At 41.6% G+C, this 17,228-nt stretch overlaps 1 protein-coding gene across 2 annotated transcripts in view; it reads left to right on the top strand.

Annotated features, from left to right (window-relative positions):
* The window catches only part of PHEX (phosphate regulating endopeptidase homolog X-linked), a 168,325-nt gene that overhangs the window by 66,970 nt on the left and 84,127 nt on the right, over positions 1–17,228 (top strand). For both annotated transcript variants that reach the window (XM_028522759.2, XM_036016337.1), the window contains one exon: positions 12,266–12,367. In XM_028522759.2, the coding sequence (XP_028378560.1) occupies positions 12,266–12,367 (102 nt within the window). The remainder of the gene's footprint in view (positions 1–12,265; positions 12,368–17,228) is intronic.

Genomic DNA, 17,228 nt, shown 5'->3' on the forward strand with positions numbered 1-17,228 from the left:
GAGACTTAGTGGCTTTTTAAAGAATTATTTCACCCTTACCAGAAAATTATTTCTTCATATATTAAGATACCATAAAAATAAAAGACACACACTTTCTATTTCTCAGCATTTTAGTGATAAGAAACAGTTGGAATAGATTTTGCACCTAGTATTTCAGTTTTTTAAAGACAAATAACAGTTGAAATTTTAATTCAGATTCAACTAGTGCACATTGCATTTTTGTGTTCACATAATTTTCAGAAGTAAGAGGGAAACAGTATGAAATAAGTTGATTATCAGAAAATTCACCTAAGAGCAACTTTTGAGGTATATCTTTGGTTCAGCCAACACAGTGAGCTGTAATTTCAGTATTTTCTACATTACATCATTCTGAGGAGTGATCCTTGATGTTTGGCATGGCCACCCAAGGCTCTGTAACATTTTTCATTAAAGTCTTTTTAAAATGTTTATCATTCTTTAGTTACTAAGGCAGAAATGTGGGCATATACATCTAAGAACAATTTTCTATTAAGTGTTGAAGCAAAAAAAAAAAGAGAGAGAGAAGAAAAAAAATCTCATTCTGCTCCTACTGTCGTTTCTAGAAAATTCTGTAAAATTGGGGTTTCCATTTAAACTTTTGCGTGAGCTAAGTTAAAAAAACCATATTATTTTATTTCATTATAGACTCTGTGTTCCAAACTACTTATGCCTATTCACAAGTAATCAATTCTGCCAATAGGCATTTTTTGTTGCTCCTTCAAATTTTCTGTGATTTTGTTATAGGGTGATTCCTGTTTAAGAAAAAAAAGTATTTCGATACTTGTTAAAATAGTAAGGGAGACTTTTTTCAGGACTATTGCAGAAGGTGTGAAGACTTTCACAGTAGGGTAGAGATGGGGTTTAACAGCTGGGGATTTTTTTAATTGATTTTTAAAATTTTATTTTTATTATTTATTTACTTTATTTTAATTGTTGTTCAAGTACAGTTTTCTGCCTTTTACTCCCATCCCAGCCCACCCCCCCAGTCCTCCCTACCTCCCTCCGGTTTCAACCCCTCCTTGTTTTTGTCCATGTGTCCTTTATACTTGTTCCTGCAAGCACTTCCCCTTCCCCTCTGAAATTCCCTCCCATCGAAAAGGAGGAAACAGCTGGGGATTCATAACCAACAAGCAGACTAAGGGGATCAGTGGATGGAAAATTACCAAGAGGAGACATCAAGGGTCAGGGGACTTTTGCTGAAGGCAGGCCAGAGTGCTCACATATCAAGGGTGGGGGATGAGGAATTTGACCAGAGACGGAGGCTGCTCAGATGCCAAGGGCGGAGGATTCTCTCTAAGCTGACTTAATGAGGATTCTTGACAAAAGGAGGCTGTGTGGGCCTGGCAAGGGCAGGATGGGGGCCAGGGTGGAGGCCTGGGCTTACAGGAACCTGACTAAAGTTTAGTCAAGGAGAGAGTCTTTGTCAACCCTCAAATCAAAGCTAAGGTCACTGGTCTCTCATTATACCTTAAAACATTCCGTATGTACAAGGTTTGTCTAGCTAATGAGGAACAAATCTCTTCTTTCACTTCAGATACAGACTTGATTGAGTGAGGAATTGAAACTTTACTTACTGTGTAAAACAATTCACTAATTTCTCCTGTACCCTAGTAGCTTATTCTTTTTTCTCTTTATGGTAAAGACATTGTTCATGTTCCCAAGTAATGAAATACGTGACCTGCAGTATCTTCCAGTTTTCTGAGCTGCTCTGCGTGAGCAATTCCTGTAGTGATTCTTATCCCAAGAACAGGTTTCTCCTCCCACCCCATACTGCTGCAGCTGGTGCTGAGGACTTAAGTACCCACATGGGTCCAATTGCAGTGGTGGAGTTTGAACTTGCAACCTCCATACACTAGGAGTTCACCTCATTAGTGAGCCAAGATAATTGAATCGATGTACTGCCATTAATATTCAAGTTCTCCAATTCCCCCATCGCTGTTTCTCTCAGTAGTTGAGTAGATGAGATGTAACTCTCGTGTTGGTGGCAGAAGTCACAAGAAAGTCAGTGTCATGCAGTATAGCAATGCCCTTCTATGGAGGGGTTCTTCGTTCCTTGCAGAGGCTGCCACTCACGAGGGTTGGTCTCAGTATGGCCATTCTACACAAGTCATGCGGAGAATGTTCTCTCTGGCTACCAAGGGCCTGTGTTTCTGTTTGTCTAGTCAGTGATAACAGCTGCATTGTCAAGATCAGTTTCTCTGGGTCTTTGCTGAAGACCTGTGTGCATTAAGGCTAACCAAAATGATTTGAGTTTTAAAGGGCTTTTAAAAATATATAGTTATAAAATATTGACCTTACATAGAAATTACATCTGGTTTTCTGCAAAGTTGCATTAGCATCTTATATCCCAGCTCTACTTTGATTAATTTGGGCAAGTTAGTTAACCTCTTTGTGCCTCTGTCTTCCTGTTTATAAATGGTACGTGAGTTTCTGCGGCTAAAGCAATGCTGCATAATGATCAGTCTCAAAACCTCAGTGGGCTTCCCCAATAAGCAATTACGGCTGGTACACCTGGAGTCAGTTGGTGTTTGCAAAGGCAACTCGACTTATTTTGGCTGGGCTTCTTGGATGTCTGGGGGTTGGCCGGCCTAGGTTGGCTTCAGCAGAGGTGATCCGGATGACTCGGCTCTGCTCCAGGTGTTTTACTTCCCTCAGCCTGGCTAGCCTGGGCATGTTCTCATAGCGATGGCACAGGTGCAAGTGAGCAAGCAGAAACCCGTGTGCGGCCTCTTGAGGCCCAGGCTCAGCATTGGCATAATATCATATCTGCATTCTTTTAACTAAAGCAAGCCCCAGTGCCAGCCCAGCCTGAGAGTAGAGAAATAGACTCTGCATTTTTAGTGAAAGGAACTGCAAAGCCACACAGCAAAGGGATAAAGGCAGGGGATAAACCATCATGGCAGCGAATCACAGATAGGGATATGAAAGCAGCAGTCTCCCTTTATCTGTGGGGGCTACATTTCAGGACCCCCAGTGGATGCCTGAAACCATGGATAGCACCCAACCCTATATATCTGTGGTTTTTCCTATACAAGCATATCTCAGTGATGTTGTGGGTTCAGTTGCAGACCACCACAATAAAGACAGTTGTAATCTTTATGTTGGTGGAGGGTCTTGACTTCAACTTGTAAAAAATGCAACATCTGTGAAGTGCAATAAAGAAAAGTACAATAAAATGAGGCATGCCTGTATACACATACCTATGGTAAGTTTAATTTATAAATCAAGAGAGTAACAATAACTAATAATAACATAGAGCAGTTATAGCAATATACTGTAATAAAAGTTACGTCAATATGGTCATTGTCCATCTGTCTGTCTGTCTGTCTGTCTCTCTCTCATAACTGATCTCGTAAGCAGGACAGCTACTAAGTGACTAATGGGTGGGAAGCATAGACATTGTGAGTCCATCAGACAAAGGGATGATTCACCCCCTGGGCGGGGCAGCGCAAGATTTTCTCATGCTACTTAGAACAGTACACAAGTTAAAACTTATGAATGATTTGTTTCTGGCATTTTCCATTAAATGTTTTTGGACCATGGTTGACCACAGGCAACTGAAACCACAGAAAGGGCAACCACAGATAAAGGGGACTACGGCACCAGCTCACTGGTTCATGGTGAGGACTGAGTGAGCTCATCTATGTAGAAGGCTTTGCACACTGGCTGGTGCATAGTAAGTGCCCAGTGATTGTTAGTTACCGGTTTTCTGTGTGTCATGCCTAAGATTCATCATAAGGAGAGAATTCGTATCATCAAAGTCCTGGCATCAACTGTGGCAACTCTTCTGCACTGAGATCTCTTCTTTCTAATTCCTCTTGGAAAAAGTGGGAGTGAGGAAGGTGCCTGGGGTTTTTGCTGTTTCTAGTCCTCTGTACATGCCCTGTGTCGTAGCTTTCAGTCGGGTTAAAGATCCTTTTAATGCTAGTTCCCTGGCCATATTCCACAACCTGCTCTATCATTTAATGCTAAAACTGACTCATAGGATAGTCTCATGAAACTACTCAAGGAGCCAAATGTAATTTCTCTAACAGATCCTGGTTTCACAACTCTCTAAGGACTAAATCTTGTTACAAGAATGTCATCAGACCCCAATTCTGACAGCTCTTTTTAAGCAACCTTTGACAAAATGACATCCAGCACAACAAATAATTTAGCTAGCTCATTGGGAATTCTCTTGAAATAAGTGTGGACACCACTCCTGCCCTTGTTCTTCAGTGTGCTGCCACAATGATGACATATTTGGCCCGCCTTTCCTGTTTGTTGTCTACATCTCTGGATAATATTGGACAGTGTTGCCTTTGTCACATTATCAGCTATAGTCTTGTCACACATATCTGACCAGATCTGTGGGCTGCAAAGACCCTGTACTGGAAATGCACTCACCGGAGGGAAGCATTTATGCCTTCCACCAGAGCTGACTTTTGGAAGGGACCAGGCTGAATTATTTTGCTGGGGAAATTTACCCACAGCCGAAGGCTAGATCGTTGGGAGACTGGTTGACTTCTAAATATTATTCTGGTATCCGTTTCATTTCCTGTCACCAATGCAAAGTGGGAAACAGGGAAAGAGGAGTTATAAAATTAGAACACAGTCTATCTGTTCATATCTACTAAATAAGATTTTCAAATATCCTTACCCACCCTGGCTGGTGTAGCTCAGTGGATTGAGCACTGGCTTGTGAACCAAAGGGTCACTGGTTCGATTCCCATTCAGGACACATGCCTGGGTTGTGGGCCAGGTCCCCAGTACATGAGAGGCAACCACACATTGATGTTTCTCTCCCTCTCATTCTCTCTCTCTTCCCCCTCTCTAAAAATAAGTAAATGAAATCTTAAAAAATAATACCCTTACCCAAGGATATGTTTATTGACTTGAGAGAGAGAGAGATAGAGAGACATAGAGAGAGAGACAGAGAGACAGAGAATGAGAGCGAGAGAACACACGCACTATTGCCTCCACTATGTGCCCAACTGGGGATTGTTGAACCCGCAACCCAGGTATGTGCCGTGACTCAGAATCAAACCCACAACCTTTTGGGGTATGGGATGATGTCCCAACCAACTGAGTCACCTGGCCAGGGCAGTAGATAGGATTTTAGTCCTTATTGCTTCCACCCTAGTTATGCTTTCTGACAAAAGGACGCGCTGAACTTTTGTACCACCAAACTAACATGCTTTATAGCATGTCTGGGGCTCAAATAGCTCGATATTCTTTTTTTTTTCCTTTGCCAGCATGATTAATAGCTATGCAAGTTTGTTAATCCTGACAAACTGGTATGAATTGTTTTATTAGCTCGCTTGGCTGCCAGAAACCTTAGCATTTTCTAACTATCCTTAGTTTTTCTGGCCTTACCCCTTCTCCCACATCAATATGGGTCTGTTCTTCGCTTCTTATTTTAATGCCATTTTTATATCTTTATCAGGAATCAATTCAAACCCATTTTAATAAGTAGTTACATTATAAATAATGAGACAATGAGTATTTAGTATTACTTGGTGCATTGATTTATTTAATGTCTAGTTTTTGGTAAATTTCCACAAAGAACTTTTAGGGATTTCCCTCAGATTTCAGTCTGTTTCTTCAGGGCTGACCACATAAATTAATGGTAATGATCAGTTTTCACATTCATTAATCAAGTGGCTGTAACTTCAGAACATTGCCCTGATCTAGACCAATGGGGATACTGGAGAATTTTTAATCTTATGTTTTATTAAGATATTCCTTATAATTTCTAAATTAAATGGGAAAAATCTATTCAACATTGTCTTTAAGAATTTCATTAAAATTACATTATTTTAAGATTACTGCACACACTCGACCTTGAAGATTTTTCTCTTCTTTTGAAAGAACTCTATCAGCCTATAATTATTTCTACCAGATACATTAATACATCTGTAAACCATTCTTAGCCATCTGTTCTGTACCATGCTGTAATCACCAGTCTCAGAATGAACTGGGCTAACTTACTGAGTCATTTGATTCCCACTAAAGTTTATATTTGAAATAACTGCTGGCATAACTGTTATACCGCAGCATATGTAAACAATATTTGGTTCACTTTCACGTCTTTGCTAGATATGCACTGGAGATTTTGAAAAGCATAAATCAACTTGTATTTATTGAGCATCTGCTATATGTACTATGTGAGAGATGAAATCATCATGTGAAACATATGTGAGACGTGCAATTATAAAACTAACCACTTTAAGTTTACAGAGCATTGTAGGGGAGGAAAAAATAATTTTCACTTAGCCCATTTAAGTTCTTGGCTGAGTATCCTCTGTACTAAAAAGGACTAACAGAAAAAAAAACAAAACAGAAATTTAATAACATGTCTACCTCCTGTATCCATGGGAGAGACCCAGGAAAACTGAGTAACTCCTCAAAATGGCTCAAGACAGCACCTTAAATACCACCCTCAGCTACAGACAAAAGATATATGGAGGAGGGAGGACAGTCAGTTATGGGAGGTGATCAGGAGAAGCAAAGTAAATGAGAATAGGTTGTTATGCCTTCTCCAGTGATAAGATCTTGTTTCCAGAGATTGAGTCATCCTCTTCTGGCACAGAGAGGGAGACACCGTGACAAATCATTTCCCTTAGAAACATAAATGTCTCTTACAGAAGGGTAACTTCTCAGTTTTTGGAGCTTTTCCTATGTCTGCTGTTTCTTAACAGTAATCAGCCTACAATAATCCTCATGCCAAAGAGGCATGTTTCGGGGTGGCAAATTCTGATCCCCTTCAACACTTTTTCATTTGCTTATGTGCCCATGATTTCATTTGATCTAAATCATGATCCCCGTTCTCAGAGCTTACAGAGCTTGTTGAACAAACCAAGTAAATATAAATAGCAATTGAACACACACCTATGTTCCGATTATAAGCCTAACAGGAACTCAGAGAAGGTACTGCAAGTGTGGGTTTAATTGTCTGGGATTCATGTCTATGAGGTAGGATCTGATTTGGCCATGTAGGATGTCTTTGTTGCCAGAGACAAAGCTTTACACCGTACTATAGTCTATTAAGTGTTCAATAGTATTGTATCTAAAAAAACACAGTGTTACATACCTTAATTAAAAATACTTTATTGCTAAAAATGCTAATTGTCACCTGAGCCTTCAGAAAGTAGCGATCTTATTTGCTGGTGGGGGCAGGCAGGTCTCGCACGATGTTGATAAAGGTGCAAAACTGGGAAGCACAATAGAGGGAAATGCAATAAAACAAGGCATGCCAGTATTGGCATATGTCCCCCTTCAAGTGTATTCATTGAACGATCTTATAAAAAAACCCACAAAATTCCTATGTCCATGTGATGGGAGAAAGGGTAAGAAGAGGGCAAAGAGAAACAACAGGTGAAACAATTTGTAATTGAAGACAGGAGATTCTCATTACAAAAAACCTTTGATGGAAGCGTAACCATTGCATGCATAGGCATGGGTGATTTACCAGTGTCTGGTGTCTGATGTAGAACACTATGGAAAAAAATCCTGGGGTGCAGGGAATAAGAAGGGGAACTGGCTTTTAAATAACACTGCCTAAGGTAGAAAACTAACAACTGCCCAATCAGATGCATTATATTTTCATAGTGTAGATCCATCAAATCCAAAATAAATAGATGCTTAACAAATCGCTGCTTTGCCTAGAGGACCCTTATCCTGAATGTGCCAGGTTTTACCATAATAACACTTGAGTTAAATTTTATATGTTGTATTTTGACTTTTGACTCAATAAATATTTTCTATGGATCACTTCAACCTATGACTTCCACTTTAAGTAATTTCTATTGATGTTATATGTTGCCTGGTTGGGGCATTAGGTCAAGATTTCTCTTATTTATTTTAAAATTATAGCAGGCTTTCACTGCCTTGGGGAACATGAGTTGACTGAAGGCCATGTTATTATGTGATGCTGTAGAGTAGTCTAAAGATAAAAATAAGAAGTGTTCACCGATTTATCTCTGTAGTTCCAGCATGCTAAAATCATTGTTTCTCTTGTTTGCATTGCCGTGCCAACTACTGATGACATTGGTCACCTTCAAGATTTTCCTTGTTCTTCAAGTCTGCTGGGCTAGTTCAGCACCATTTCACAGAACTGTTATATAAGTCTGTAAAGGCTGCAAAACCGACGAAAATGAGAACCTGTGATGGGGAGTGGGGCGAGGGGTGCTGGCACCTGAGAGGACGAGAGTAGAGACCAGCTGAAGCTCTTGGGAAAGCAAAGAGGGGAGTGACTACTACTTGGGTTTTGACATCGGTGAGGGCCACAAAGATACTGAGTTTACCAAGGCTTGGATTTAGAAAAGACACAGGTGGTGGGGTGAGAAGGAATGGAAGAGTAAGAATAAAGCTGCATATGGCAATTATTGGTCATTCTTTCCCCTGGCCATAGGCTGGAATGGTTTTGCTTCTTTTTATTTTCATTTGACATGCCAATCAGCAGTGTACAGACGGGGAGCTTTGAAAAACTTAGGCAGAATGCTTAAAATGTTAAGTAATTTCATAGTCATTATAATGCCCAGGAATGGCATTTAAAATCCACCTATAAGTGGACACCCACCCCCGCCCCCTGGAGTTCAAACCTCATTGTGTCTAAGCATTCGCATATTTGTGGACCCTTGCTGTTCAAACCTGTGTTGTTCAAGGGTCAACTGTATTCTTTGGTTACTGTCCCCTTGTGCCCTCTCATGGACCATTTATGTCTTCTTTCGCTCCCATGTTTTCAACATTTTCTTCCTCACTGGATCCTTTCTATCAGTATCTTGTTTTCATTTCTTTTAAAAAAGATTTTGTTTATTTATTTTTAGAGAGGGGAAGGGAGGGAGAAAGAGAAGGACAGAAACATCAATGTGTGGTTGCCTCTCATGCGCCCTTAACTGGGGACCTGGCCCACAACCCAGGCATGTGCCTTGATTGGGAATCGAACAGGCGACCCTTTGGTTCGCAGGCCAGCTCTCAATCCACTGAGCTATACCAGCTGGGGCTGTTTTTATTTTTAAAAAGATACTTTTTAGTGTTTTAGATTTACAACAAAATTGAGAGGAATGTACAGGCATTTCTCATATACCCTGTGACCCCACACATGCAGTATCCACCATTATCAACATCACTTAATAGAGTGTTACATTTGTTTACCAAAGATGAACCTGCATCAGTACATCGTAATCACCCAAAGTCCATAGTTTACCTTAGGGTTCACTGTTGGCATTGTACATTATATGAGTTTGGAAAAGGTGTAGTGACACATATCCATCATTATAATATCATGCAGAGTATTTTTACTACCTTAAAATTCCTCTGTGCTCTGCCTATCCATCTTGTCCCCACCCTCACCCATGGAAACTAATCTTTTTATTGTCTTCATAGTTTTGCCTTTCCCTGAATGTCATATATGTGGAGTCATATAATATGTAGCCTCTTCAGATTGTTTTTTTCACTTAGTAATATGTACTTATGGTTCCCTCATGTTTTCTTAGGATGTGATGGCTTATTTACTTTTGGTACTGAGTAATATTTGATTATATGGATGAACCACAGTTTACTTACCCATTTAATAACCTACTGAAAGACATCTTGGTTGTTTCCAACTTTGGGCAATTAGGAATAAAGCTGCTATAAACATCCATGTGCAGGTTTTTGTGTGGACATAAGTTTTCAACTCCTTTGGGTAAATACCAAGGAGTGCAATTGCTGGATCATATGGTAAGAGTATGTTTAGTTTTGTAAGAAGTTGTCAAACTGTTTTCTAAAGTGTCTGTACCATTTGTACCATTTGTACTCATGACTGAGAGCTCCAGTTGCTTTACATGCTCATCAGCATCTGGTGTTGGTCAGTGTTGTGGATTTTGGCCCTTGTAACAGGCGTGTTCTGGTATCTCATTGTTTTACCTCGCATTTTCCTGATGACATATGATGTGGAGCATCTTTCCATAGGCTATTTCTCATTTGTATGTCTTCTTGGGTGAGGTGTCTTTGGCCCATTTTAAAATCAGGTTGTTTGTTTTCTTATTGTCGAGTTTCCAAATTCCTCATATGGTCAACAACCAGAACAGAGGCAACAGTAGCAGTGTACAGCAGCAACAAACATACGCACACAACCCAAACCCCAGACCTTCAGACCCCTCTCTTAACCCTACATCCTCTTCTACTTTGTCTTTGCTTTCTCCCCAGACTTGCTGTCTCCACTTCCCATGTCCTCTTCATCCCACTGATGTCTGCCTTCTGTCCCCAGCCCTTTCCCTTGCAATATTCCCAGTCTTACAAAATTGCAGCGGGATCCATGTAGTTGCCCACACCTGAAGCCTGGGATTTAATCTGACTCTCCCCACTTTCGTCACCTGTCCACATACGAATTAATCATCTGGTTCCACTGATTTGGTCACTGAATCTCTCTCAAATCAATACACCCACGCCTTTGCATCCTTATGGCCCCTCCCTGGTTCAGGAAGATACCTCTTTATGTGAAGGGCATGGATGGGATGATGTGTGTCACTGCATTAGGAGGTCATAATGACACAGGGGCGCTGGCGACTGCACAGGCAAAAGATCTAGTCCCTGGAGATTTCCTTGTCGTTTTAGCATCCTCCTTGTGTAGTTTTTCTGTTTGAAATGTTTACTTCTGCATCTCTCTGTTGGTTCCCTTCCACTTCCCTAGCATTTTCCTCTGATTTGTTAGGGACGCCTCTGTTGCTCCTAGGAGCTCTGAGCTCATGACTATCATTTAGCGCTGTGGTGGGGCCCTGGCTCTGACCCTCCCTAGCTGTAAGAGCTGGAACACGTTGTGGATTCTCTTGACATTTATTTCTTTACCTGTAAAATAAATGGCTTCCCCTAGAGCAGTGGGTCTCAACCCTGTCTGTACAATCACCTAAGAGCTTTTAAAACTCTGGACACCCAGGCTGCACCCAGACCAATGCCACCAGCACCCTGATTCTCAGGCCTTGCGACTGGTTAAAGCTGTCCCCAGAGATCCTAGTATGCAGACAAGATTGAGAACCAGTAACTTAATAATTTTAAAAGGTCTTTGCTCTTCTGTCATTTCATGTTTTTATCATGTCCCAATCCGAAGTTGAGATTTTCTCTTCTTTTAATGTTTTGACGAAGTTGGGAAGAAATAGCTGTGAGGTTCCCCCCATCCTTTTCCATCTGCTGTTTGTTCTTATTTACATACGATGGAACCCAGCCCACTGATTTACAACTCTGGTTCCTTACAACTGTTATTGAACTGAAAACATAGCTGAAAACTTATTAAACAGAAAAAAATTATTTTGAGCTCTGTGCTGACAATTTATCCTAGAACCAAGGGAACATCTAAACTTTTTTTCCTTTAAGAATTAATTCTAAAAATGGATTTGCCACCCCATTATGTCAAATGGAAAATTTTATTCTGGTGCTAAACCCACTATTTACTCTTTCTTGAGTCTTCTATTAATACAACTGAAGCATCTCTTCAGGAGACTGGAATTTCGAGAGGTTTGCATCCATAAACAGGCAGGGCCTCACCAGACTGTTCCATGTGGGCCTCTGAAGTGAAGTGTTAGCGTCTACCCGCGACCGCGAGTCCTCTCTGCTGATGCACGAATGAATGCTGGAAGAAAACCACGAACACGGGTGTGGTCTCACTGTTGAAACACTTGGGACAGGTCTTTCGAGAGGTAGCCTTTCTGTAGCGCCCCCTTTAGATCACCCATTTGAGATTTGAAATAGCATAAGGCTTTTCTGAGCAGCGAGGGAGGGGAGAGGAGAGTAGGGAGACCACGGAGAACAGCCAAGCATTTGGTGCATTTGGTGTAACCACTGGCACTGGCTTCGGAAAGAACTGGGGTCCTGACATGGGTGATTTATATTGGGGGTGTGTATTTCCGAATACTAGTTCTCCTTGCCTGTTTCTTTGTTCACAGTATCTCTTTCAACTGGTCACGGACTTTATTCTGCAATACCTGTCTGAAATACACAGCCCATGCCGTTGCTTCTGTCTCCCAGACCCTTATTAGACTATTGAAATTAGTCGCACCTTGATAAGAAGGGGCTAATGGCTGTTCTGATGGAAAGAAATGGTTATTTTCTCACGGCGGGGGAGCTTTTTCCTAGGAAAAGTCAGGTCGCTAGAGCGTGGAGTCAGGCTGAAAGGAGCCTCTTTCATACCTTGTTTAGCACTGAACTATTTCCCATAGCCTAGAAAACCTTGTCTGAAGCTTCTTGGTTTTTGACCTGTGCCTCTTTGGGTATTTTTTGTTTGGTTTTGTAGATGGAGGAATTGATTGAGGGTGTTCGCTGGGCCTTCATTGACATGCTGGAGAAAGAAAATGAGTGGATGGATGCAGGGACCAAAAGGAAAGCCAAAGAAAAGGTAAGGATTCTTTTTTTATGAAACAACAACAACAACAAACAACAAAACACACACACACACACACACACACACACAAAACAAAACAAAAAAGCCAAATCCTGACTTTTGGTTTAATAGATTTTCATGCACAACATGGTGAACTTGATTTTTGTATTGAGTGAGCTGTTGAGTCTGAATGACCCTAAAGTTAGATGTCTGTTTTGGATGAATACATACATTTCATCACCAGCAGGTGAGAGAAAATACGATGACTTTTTCTTTTTTGAACTGCATTTTCAAACACCTTGTAATTCAGCCTTTCCTTCTCTCCTAATTGCCGTCTGTAAGAGACACATGGCTTGCTGCCCAGTGAATTTTTGCCATAAAACATCATTGGCTGTGGCAGAATGCAGAGCAGTGGGGAGCCTTGGGGAGCAGCTGGCAGAAGAGCCCTCAAGGCACAAAGGAGACAAACCCATATTGGCCTTGTGTCCTTCTGTTCTGTGTATAATGTGTGCAAATGCCCTTAGGCGAATCCTTTCCTGTAACCTAGCAGATTTGCTCTCTAACCCATCATTTTGCACAAGTGATCCAACTAGCATGCAAGTGAACTGCAGACCAGTGGCAGACAATTGTGTAGGAATAGAAAAATATCTCCTAATAGAAGTAGACACCTGTGAGGCCTTATAAAATTTTCTGGTATGGTGCAACAAGATAAGGGAATAAGTGAGAAAAGTATTAGAAGCCATGCTGTTGAGAATGAAGAATGGGACCCATCTTGAATTCTAGGTATTCTGATGGAACCGGAGCTCAAGTGCATAGGGAACACCTGCTACATTCTTAACACGTGCTGCTGTGCAGCTGGGAGACTCTAAAATTAGGAGCATCTCTCCTTTAGAGATATGTTTTTGAGACTTTCCTCATGATAGCAATCACCTGGGGTGTCTGGACACTCTGTAGTTTTTTGGGCCCCTCCCCAACCAGGTCTGATATAGTGAATTGAGGGTGTGGTCTAAGTATTTGTGATCACCAGTCTCCCTGGCGATTATTGTCATGAGGCAGGCCCAGGAAACACTGCTTAGAGTCAGATTGAGTCATGCTGAGCACAAATATTTTTTGCCTTATGCTCAAGAAACAAAGAGGGGAAAGAACTTTTAGGGTGTTAAAACTACTCCGTATGATACTGTAATGGTGGATACATGTCATTATACATTTGTTTAAACCCCTAGAATGTACAACATCCTATGAATCCTAATGTAACCTCTGGACTCTGGGTGGTGGTGATGTGTTATCGTAGGTTCATCAATTGTAAGAAATGCATTGGTCTCATGCAGATGTTGTTGATGGGGGAGGCTATGCAGGTGTGGGGGGCAGAGGGTACATGGGAAATCTCTGAACTTTGTGTTCAGTTTTGCTGTGAACCTAAGTCTGCTCTAAAAAAGTCAAGTCCATTAAAAAAGGGCAACATTCTGGGAACACTTAGCCTTGTTCAAATGAGAACTTGCAGAAGTTTAGCAAGGACATTTTCAAAAGCTTTAACACTCCTGAGATGGATAAACATTGCCATAGATATTTTTGTCAATAGACAGGAAAAGGCTGTTCACTATTTACAGTGAAGAAAGAATTGGACGGCGGGGGTTAGGGGCTGTTGGAGGAAGACAAAGGGCAAGTTGGATTTTTGCCATCTTCAGAATCTGTCAGAGTTGTCTTAAGTCATGTAAGGTGTAAGCTGATGAAGGCAGGAGCATGCAGGCTGTGATGAGAAGCTTTCCAGATGGTAGATGAAAGTTTCAACACCAACATACTGGGTTTTTTTTGAAGGCTTCATTTATTTGTTGGGCTAGCTTGCGATATCTGGAACAGGATGTGTTTTCCACTGGGTAGTTGACGGCTCAGTGCATGCGGGGGCTCTTGAGCCTAGCCCGATCCCTCGTAGCCAGTGTGGAGGATGGGGTGGAGTGGCGAGGGGTGTGTGACTGTTGTGAATGGATGGATACCAGGGGAATGTTTTGGGGACTGCAGTCAGTTCTTTTGGAAGTATGGAGGGTGATTGTCTTGGGGAGATCTCCTGAGTTGCATAAGGGAGTGGAGGCCTTACAATTAGGCCTTCTAGGCAAGTGGCCAATGGGTTTTTTGAAGGAGGATTATTCTCAGTCTTAATATTAGACATGTTCCTGATTGCCTCCCCCCAGAGTTGCTCTCCAATTTTATGTTTTATTTCCATGAGAACCCTCAGTGTTTCTTCTAAAAGTACAGTAAGTCCCCACTTACCATCATCAATAGGTTCTACAACTTTGAGCGAAACAATGTATGAGACCAGTTTTTACCATAGGCTAATTGATATAAACAAGATTTAAGTTCCTATGGCATCTCATCAACATTATAACAAAACAATGTTGAATGAAATGATGTTTTTTGAGGACATGCTGTATTCTTTGAACACTTCGGGTTGTCTTTTAGTTGGGTTCAACCTGCCAGAAGTGAAGATAAAAAGCTATTGTCCTACTGGATCCTATCCTGTTCCCAAGTATATCCTGTATTTCAGAATTCAGAGCAGTTCCTTTAGTGAAAGACAAGAAAGAGGGACTGTTGTCCAAGAATTTCCAGCAGTTCTGGAAGGCAAGTGAGGCCATGAAGATTTTTTTTCTCCAAATTAAACAAACATGCAGTTCTAGAAATGGCCTCTGGGTGGAGCTCGTAGTACTCACAAAGACAACACTTAGCTGAAGGCTTTTATGCAGTTTTCTGCTCTGGGGTTGTTTTTGAAAAATTGTTTTTTTCTTGTCCTTTTTCTCTGCTGTCCTCAATTTGATTGCCTTTTAATAGTCAACAAGGAAGGAGAGGCTCTGCCTAATAATTCCTTGAATCTTAGAAGGAAGTCTCTGATGATCTTAGGGCTTTGTCTTTCTGATGCCGAGTAGCCCCTGCATTAAGACAGGATTCGCCTACATTCGAAGTGGAGGTGAATAATTCGCTTCTCTTTCTGGTATGACTTGGCACTGTTCTTTGGGCATGTGTTATATGCAGTATATCACCCAGGCAGAAGATTTCTCATCAATAATAGTGCCCACATAGGCCAATGCTGAGTCACTTGGCAACCCATTGGGAAAGCTGGAAAAAACGTTCTGATTTGCAAGGGGGAGAAGCTTTTCTTTCCCTTAATGTTCAGCTCTGGACTGCAGCTAATTACAGTGCCTCCTAAGGGGTGTTGACCTCAGCATTCCCTACTGATTGGCCTGAACTGGAAGAGTCCAGATATCTGCAGTGGGTTGAGGCTTAACACCGTGGCTTTTGTGGCAGTGACCCAGGTCTCAAAATGGAAGCATGGGGATGTGGCTTTGTCATGCTCTTTTGCTGGGGGTGATCACTGTAAAAGATAAATGAGGATGCCTCTGTTCCTCTGAAGGATAAAATTGTTATCTCTGCCTCCCTGCCTTTTGCTCTCATCTCATAAGAGGTCGTGAGGGGTTTTGTGTTGTGAAACCAACAGTGTAGGTTTCAACTGGAAATTGAGTATGGTGAAATAAGCATCAGTTTTTACTTAGGATTCTCTGTTCCCTGCCAATATGTGCTCTTGTGGTAAATAAGCACCAAAGGACAGGAGGCCTGTTATTTTTCTGGTTACCATAGAGATGTTGAATGAGTGTAGGTGATAAAGATTATTTGGGGGGGTATCTTCTGAAAGATTTGCCTTTTCCAGAACAGAGCAGGAGGATGTCAAGGTCACTACACAATGATTCTGAGGCTTGACAGGAAGGGACACAGCACTGCCTGCCACTGTCCTGGCAGTGGGAGCAGAGCTGCTGCTAGCAAGCTCTGTGTTGTACCTAGAGAAGCAGCTTCCTAAACTCAGTTGGTCACCAGCTGGATTTGATTCTCAAGCCAAAAGCTGGATCCTTTCAGAAAAATTGTTTGTTTGTACTCTTCACCACTGGGACCTATGCCTGCCTGGCCACCCTCAGACAAAAAGACCCTGATGGAACTCCTAGGGTGGCTGTATCCTCAGGATGCTGTGAGAGACCTTAACCTTGGCCACAGCAGGTGTGAGGGTTGCTGGTACATGGTCTCATCTCCACAGGCATATGACACCTGGGCACAGGATTTGGGTGAGGTGGGAAGGATTTTCCTATAGAAGGTCCAAACAAAAGTATATCTTACCTCTTTGGCTTTGTTTCTGTTTCAGAAGAAAAATGATCTTTCCTTATACCCTTCTAAGTTTCTGACTGGGGCTCATGTAACAAAGGATAGGCTAACAAGCGAAAAACAAACAGAGGTTTATTAATGTATATCGCATACCTACATGAGAGAAACTCATAGAAATGAGTAACTCAAAGAGGTGGCTTAGAACTCGGGCTTATATGGTATCTTCTACAAACAATAATGAATTCGTAGAGAAATGACAAGACAAAGGAAAGTGGTTTGAAATGTCCAAGTGTGGCAGTCGTAGGAAGGTAAATATATTGGAAACTAATGGTAGCTACAGGCTAGTTAGTGAAATTTGTTGCACAGATTCTCCTGTCTCTATCTCTAGGTTATTAGTGTCTAAAGTTGTCTCCAGTGATTCACTTAAAGTGAATTTCTACCTTCTGGAGGAGAGGAGAGGAGGGACAACTTTGAAAGTTTATGTCCTGACTCCAGGCACATTGGAGGAGGGCAGAGAGCCTTTCTTGCATCTGCTGCTTCTCAGTTGCCTTCAGCTCAAAATAATGTTTATGCTAAAGAGATATTTTGGGGTGACATTCTGGTTTCCTTTAGCTTTAAGCTCTGCTCAGCCCTAGGTTTTAGGGTTATCCCGAGTATCCAGTCTGTACCAACTGTGTCGGTGCCCTGCGCACATCCTGAGCCCAGTGATTTTCAAAGTGTGTGTCTAGACCAGCAGCAA

This window comes from Phyllostomus discolor, chromosome X (genome assembly GCF_004126475.2).
Source record: "Phyllostomus discolor isolate MPI-MPIP mPhyDis1 chromosome X, mPhyDis1.pri.v3, whole genome shotgun sequence".
NCBI lineage: Eukaryota > Metazoa > Chordata > Mammalia > Chiroptera > Phyllostomidae > Phyllostomus > Phyllostomus discolor.